We start from the raw sequence: 7,434 nt of genomic DNA, 5'->3' as shown, positions 1-7,434 counted from the left end.
TAAAAGTGATTATAGACCAACTATTAAACCACAGTACGTGTTAAAAGATGAGACACGCTTTAGCACTTTTAGATCGTGCTATGCTCCTAAAGAAGAAAATTGGGGTGCTAAGAGCGGCCAAATTTCCTGTTTTGACCCTTTTCGTGTATAAATTCGGGATCTGGCCCCTGTTTAAAAAAAATTCAACATTTGACCCTTTTGCTACCGCCGCACCCTATGGCGGGAGGCTTGCATAGCCTACCGCCAGGACCTTTGGCGGTAGGGAAACGGCAGAGGCTGTCACACAAACGGCCAGGAGCTGACCTGGCAGACAACCTACCGCCGGAGCTAACGGCGGTAGGGTGTATAGACCTACCGCCAGGGATGCTGGCGGTAGGGTCCCATTATAGTGCATTTTTTGCACAGGTTGTATTTTGAAGTAGTTGTTGTTGAAGAAATTGTGCTCTTTTTTCACATGAAAGTATACACATATTGACAAGAACAATTGGCATGAAGTTAACTTAATATTCAAACTGAATTTGACAAACAAACTTATGAAAAAACTGAATTTAACTGCACATAGTTTCATATTCATTGAGAACATAATTGAAAGGCACAAGGCATTACAAGAGGCACATAGTTTCATTATTCTTGAGAACATAATTGAAAGGCACAAGACAAACTAAATGGAAGATCTTCACACAAGTTCAGAGAGCAGGCAGACATCTTCCGAGCTCCTCGTATGTTAGCCCTGGCCGTGGAGACAGAAACGGCTGGATCCACCGGTTCAGGCGGAGGCGGAACGCTGGTCGGCATCCGACCGTTCAAGCACTCCCACCTTGCCTTGCCCACTGGAGTTTTCGCCTCCGCCCTTCCCCAGTTGAGGATCTCAAACGCCGATGAACTTGGGGGCGGTATCCTGGCTCTCTCCTTCGCATTGCTCTCGAAGTAGATTCTCTGGCCCAAATTGTGCAGCTCCCAGTCGGCGTGCTTCTTGGCAACTTCAATTCACCCTTCTCGACGGACACGGGAGATACTTGCATCTGCCTCCATCTCTGCCTTCACTTTCTTCCACTCTTTCACACTCAGCGACCAACACTTTACATCGTCGAGGATCCGCTCTGCCCTCTCGTGCCACCGCATTGCCCTCGTCGCCTCTAGGACCTCGCCTAAGACAGATCCCACCGGCTGCAGCAGCTCGGGGAAGGCCTCGTACATGAACGGGAGCGGCATCTCTGATGGGATGTGCTGGAGAGGAGTGGGAGGAGCGGGCGGTGATGGAGTGGGTGGTGCTTGCTCCACGGTTCCGTACCTAAACATATGAATTCGGGTTCATCATGTGGTCAAAAAATAAATAAATATATGAAGATGCAATAACTAAGGTTCATCATATCAATTAGGGTTCATCATGACTTTTTTAACATGAACATAATTTTTTAACATGAATATGAAATAGGGTTCATCATATCAACATGCATCATCACATCTAAATAAATTCCACAAATATGCATCATATTAAAAAATTGACTCAAACTAAATCATTCCTAGGCTACAAAAAAATTAAATCTAGTTCAAAAGGGGGAGTGATTTGACTCAAACTAATTGGAGGGATCGGAGGAGCTTACTTTTCTCTTTTCGGAGCCATCTTGATCCACAAAATCGGTGAAGAAATGAAGAAGATCCGAGGGGGAGGTGGTGGAGATGAGAGAGGGGGCGAGAGGAAGAAGACGTTGTTCTTTGGGCGGCAGAGTGGGGGATAAGGGGGTGGGGCGGGTGGCCGGTGGCATATATATATATTTGTTTTGTCCTACCGCCAGAGGGAATGGCGGTAGGGTTTGCTACCCTAGTGCCATGGCACGTGGCGGTAGGGTGTGCAACCCTACCGCTGTTCGGGTGCCATTTTTGGTCACAGGAGGCAGGCGCGTGGGGGGGGGGCCCTTACCGCCGGAGGCTATGGCGGTAGGGTGTGCAAACCTACCGCCATGAAGCCTTGCGGTAGGGTGTGCAACCCTACCGCTGTTTGGGTGGCAATTTTGGTCACAGGAGGCAGGCGCAAGGGGGGAGGCCCCTTACCGCCGGAGGCTATGGCGGTAGGGTGTGCAAACCTGCGGATATGAAGCCTGGCGGTAGGTCCTGATCCTAGTACATTTTTTGCACCTAACTTGTATTGTCTTCAGTTTTTTTGCACATAACAATTTCAATACTTATAAACAATAAGCATATGTATCACATATATGAAAATGGTTCAACTAAGAAAGATGGTTTACATAGCAAGCACACATCCACAAATGTTTCACGAAGTTTTACATAGCAAGTTCAACAAATACGAAATAGTTTCACGAGCAAATGGTTCACGAAGCAAACATAATAGTTTCACGAGCAAATAAGTTCAACGGGACGGCATCAACTTCACTCCGTCCTTCTCCTCTTCGAGGTACGGTCCTCGTTGGTCTTTGATCGCTTCTCGGCCGCCTTCTTCTTGCGCTGAGTAGGACGCGCTTTCTGAAATGGGGATGTCTAAGTTGGGTTGTCTAAGTTGCTGGAGGTCTGTCGTCATCATCGTACTCCTCCTCCTCATCGTCCTCTTCCTCTTCTTCCCCATGTTCTTCTTCAGCTCCCTCCTCGCCCTCTTCTTCATCTTCACCTTCTCCGTCGTCGTCCTCGTCCTCGTCCTCGTCCTCTTGAACCGCCCTAGAAAACGAGGCGGCATGGCTCGATGAAGCGAGACTATGCATCGGTGCTGCAGGAGCAAAAAAATCCTCGGTGGAGGTAGCACACCCAAGCAGGCCCACAAGCTTGCGACATTTGTTGATAAACTTCTGCAATGAGAACGAAACAATGAGAACTTCTGCAATGACGAACTTCTGCAAATGAACTTAAGAAAATGAACTCCATGTTACCTTCATCGATCCCCTCAACTTGTTCTCACTAGCTCGAGTCCCGGGGATAGTACTAAGCGCATCAGAGGCTTCAAAAATGCTTTTGTTCAGCTTCGAAGATTGCAAAGTAATGAAATGAGTCAGTAGCACTAAAGCTGATTTCATCCAACCGTTGGTTGAAAACAGATAAAAACAACTTACCATTATGTTCATGAGGGGTCCATACTCCCTAAACCCGCCTTGAAGCTCTCTGATGCTCTCATCGTAGGCTTCATTCTCGGAGGCGTCATCGAACAGGTCTTCGTCATCTGTTGTCGTCCACTGGGGCCTCAGATGCAGACGATGCTTGATGCCATCGTCGTACCACAGCATGTGATGCTCGTACTTGTCCTAGTCAATGAATTTCCTCTCCGTATCTTTGTGTCCATTCCACTCGTTCCATTCCTTCATGTATCTCGCATGTTGGTCTTCCCAATCTATGATTGACTGATTGTTCTTCCTGCTCATCCTGCAATGCATAAGAAAGAATGTAGAACACCCTAAGAATGAATGTAAAACATCAAAACAAGAACTTGGTATCTATGAGGACGCCTGGTGGTACTCACTGGTGTAGGTCGTAGCCACCGGTATCGCAGACGAAGCCAACTGGTGGTGTGTGTTGCGCCTTACCAAATTGCGCGGCAACGCGCTGTGGCAGTTGGTACTCCACGGCATAGACACAAATAATGGGCACGATGCACCGCCAGAGAATCCGGTCCTGCTTGCACATCATGTTCAGCTCGAACGCCCACTCTCGATCATCATCATACGGCCGCCAAGTAACCTAGTACCAAACAATGGTAAGCTCAAGTGAAAGTGGCATCGAAACTATTCGAAATCTAGTTCTTATACCTGAAAACCCGTCAGAGCATCAAGCTTGTTGCTGAAGACCTTGTACAAGGCCTTGGATTCGCCCGTGTAGACATGCACCACGTCCCAAGCGTATGCGACGGTCGGGTACCGGTCATCTTCGTCATCTTCACCATAGTCCGTCCATGCATGCGAGCGCAGCTTCTCCGGACGGCCCACCGGGATTTGCTCCCACATCCAAATGGAGAGGCCCCATAAACATGCACACATACCGGACGTGACTTCCACCCTCTGGGTCGCGTCGTCAAGATACAAAACAAGTATACATGATAAGATGTCATAATCTAAAGCAGCGCACGTCCACGATATTTCAAACGGTATAGGTAGGCGAGCCCGGCGGCCCCCCAGCTGTACCCCGCATCCTAGTCCTTTAGGAAGTCAAGATACATCCATAGGGCAGAGTTCCCGGAGCAGTCTGGAAACACTACCTCCGTGAGAAGATACCACAGGTAGGCCCTGGCGTACTGCTCCTCCACCCGGGGTTCGGCATCATCTGGGCACTTGCTCCGGTACTCGAGGAGCCATGACAGCAATACGCCGGAAGTCCGGTTGTTCTTAGCTGGTGGCAGAGCAGTCGCCGATGAGGGTGACAACCCTATCATGCAGTTCGCCCTCTCCACTCGTCCTGTGAGAGCACAACCCTCGAGCGGTAGGGCCGTAATCATCCCCCAATCCTGGAGGGTCACGGTCATCTCCCCACATGGAAGATGGAAGCTGTGTGTATCTGGCCGCCACCGGTCGATCAAAGCCGTGAGAGCTGAGTGGACGAGCGTCGGCGGCTTACGCTTGAACTGCAGGATGAAACCCAATAGTCGGGCTCTCCTGTAAAACGGTGCGTACCGCTCATCGTACTCCATCTTAACGGTCGTCTTATGAGCCCTCATACGCAGTGGCGGAAGCATCTGTGAAAATCAAGAACCAAAGCATAATTAGTATAGACATAATAGTTAGCAACTTATTTTCATCAATTCGAAAGATTTGGTTTAAGAATGGTAATTACCACTCAATTCTCAATGAAACGGGCACCGTGACCCTTTTCGACCTTAGTGTCAAGCATTGTGTACTTAATGCCGATGTCGTCCGCAAGAGGTGGCCTCCTAAAAAAATTGCATAAACATAAGCATAAGCATATCAAAAGAATTTTTAATATGAACTAGGGTTCATCATGAACTAGGAAACATATAGATGCATCACAAAGGTTCATCACATCCAAAAAAAGCTATCAGTTCAATCTTTGAATAAGCATATGAAGATTTTTTTTTAACATGAACATGAACTAAATAAAATACATATATCAAGATGCAATCACCAAGGCTAAAAAATAAATAAAATACATATATCAAGATGCAATAACCAAGGTTCAAATGCATCATATCATATCATATTTCTCCAACAACATCCAACATGCATCATATCATATATTTTTCAAAAACAAAAACCATGAACTAGGGTTCATCTCGAGGGGTAAACCATTTTTACTTCAACAAAATCCACTATTTGCATCATATAACATCCACATGCATCCTATATCAAAACAAATATCTCCAATATTCAGCATATCATAAATGTTTTTGACATAAAAAATTATGAACAAGGTTCATCTTGAGGGTTCAACTTTTTTTCTCCAACTACATCCAGTACTTGCATGATAGCATATAACCATGCATCATCATATCACAACAAATTCCTCCAACTTGCATCATATCAAAAAAAATCCTCCACAAAAAATATGAACTAGGGTTCATCTTCACACAACCATACCAACTAGTCACTAGAGTTCATATCTAACACAATATAACATCTAGAATCAACCTAAATCAATCTTAGGGTTCAAAAAAATCAAATCTAGTTCAAAAAGGGGAGTGATTTGAATCAAATAATGCGACGAATCGGAAGCTATTTGACTAAAACTAATTGGAGGGATCGAAGGAGCTTACTTTTCTTTCTTCGGGGCCATCTCGATCCGCAAAAACGATGAGGAAACGAAGAAGATCGGAGAGGGGAGGTGGAGGAGATGAGAGAGGGGCGAGAGAGGCAATAATTCTCTGTTCTTGGCGGTTGGGGCGGGTGGGTGTGGGGTTTGAAGGGGGTGGGGCGGGCGGCCGCACCAAATAATTGTTCGCACCCTACCGCCAGGGTCCCTGGTGGTAGGATCAGACAACCTACCGCCAGGACCTACGGCGGTAGGGCGAAAACGGAGGGGGGCGGCGGCCGTTTGCGCTGCTGACGTGGACTAGTTGCCTACCGCCAGGCACAGTGGTGGCAGGCTATGCAAGCCTCCCGCCATAGGGTGCCGTGGTAGGAAAAAGGGTCAAATGTCGAAAAAAATTCAAACAGGGGCCAGATACCGAATTTATACACGAAAATGGTCAAAACACGAAATTTTGCCGCTAAGAGCATATCTGACCACAGACTTCAGATCCTTCCAATGTCCGGACGGACAACCAAGAATTCCTGGACCCTAGAAGAAAAAAGCTGCCCAACCAGACTCTCATGTCGTCTATTCGTCTTCATATGTTCAGAATGTCCGTGCAGCGTTAAATCCAGCTCATATATGAGGTGGAAATAAGGGCATTTGGTAAAGTCCCGACAGCTCGCCACGTCAAATTTGGACCAACATGGACCATGTTTCCTTCTTTTTTCTTTCTTTTCTCTTTCTCTTCTAGTCTCTGCCAATTATATATACTCCCTCCGTTCCAAATTACTCGTCGCAGAAATGGATGTATCTAGAACTAAAATAGATCGAGATACATCTATTTCTGGGACGAGTAATTCGGAACGGAGGGAGTATGTATGTGTCCGGACAATTTAAGAGACACAACAGCGTGAACCGACTCACAAGGGTTCGAAGCATACATGCCAGGCACTATCCGGATGTGTCCGTGGACATGCAAGAAAGGTGTAAGATTAGGCAAGTCCAATTGGTGATGCTCTGTGTACTTTCCTTATTGTAAAGTGAAGCGGGAAAAGAGGTAGATTCCAGGCCCTTTTTTGAAGAAAAATGTGTGGTGATCATTTTCAATTAATTATTGTCTTCTTTTCTTATTTACGGCAGTGGAAGGTGCCAGTAGACGCCTACATGTGTGGCACTTCAAGGATTTGTTTGCTTTAGTATGGATTGTGCATGGATATTAAGAGGGATTGGCAGAGAATTAGAACGATGTTGTGCTAATCCCCTTTTTCAGCAGGCAAGGGCATATATTAAACTTGTCCGGCTCTTACAACACCGTCCTTACAAAAATAGAAAATAACACATATGTCTTTGGTTATATCGATATCGTCTTCCTTCTGCACTGGCCGAAGGCACATCGTGAGCAAAGTTGCTGAACACATTCGAAGCCAGGATAACATACTGATGTAGGGGGTGGGAAGTCGCCAATACCAGCAACAATTAACTCAGGATCTGATTATGGTCCTGAGGAAGAAAGAAATGGGAAGGGCTGGACAACCATCCTGGATATGTCCAGAGAGAATAGGGAAGGCCTAACCTAACTAGCTTCGAGCCAACACCAAAGTTGATTGTGCTGGAAGAAGAAGCCAGAAGTCAGGAGAAGAAAGAAGGCCTAAGTTGGTTTGGTATACTGCACCAAGTGATGGTACTTGTACGGGAGGAGTGAGTGGCATGGCTCTAGTAACTAAACATGTGCATGCATGCATTCAGGATGAG

At 46.4% G+C, this 7,434-nt stretch overlaps 1 protein-coding gene across 1 annotated transcript; it reads right to left on the bottom strand.

Moving 5' to 3' along the window:
- Positions 1-3,248: 3,248 nt before the first annotated feature.
- LOC141027593 (serine/threonine-protein phosphatase 7 long form homolog) lies at positions 3,249-3,944 on the bottom strand. The gene is made up of 3 exons (XM_073504676.1): positions 3,750-3,944; positions 3,464-3,681; positions 3,249-3,366 (listed from the first exon to the last, which is right to left on the bottom strand). Exons 1-3 carry the CDS (start codon positions 3,942-3,944, stop codon positions 3,249-3,251), a joined length of 531 nt encoding a protein of 176 aa, XP_073360777.1.
- Between the last annotated feature and the right edge of the window lie 3,490 nt (positions 3,945-7,434).

The sequence above is a fragment of the Aegilops tauschii genome, chromosome 7, assembly GCF_002575655.3.
Source record: "Aegilops tauschii subsp. strangulata cultivar AL8/78 chromosome 7, Aet v6.0, whole genome shotgun sequence".
In the NCBI taxonomy this organism is placed as follows: domain Eukaryota; kingdom Viridiplantae; phylum Streptophyta; class Magnoliopsida; order Poales; family Poaceae; genus Aegilops; species Aegilops tauschii.
Note: the sequence above shows the minus strand (reverse complement) of the source record. Positions and strands in the feature narration are given on the sequence as shown.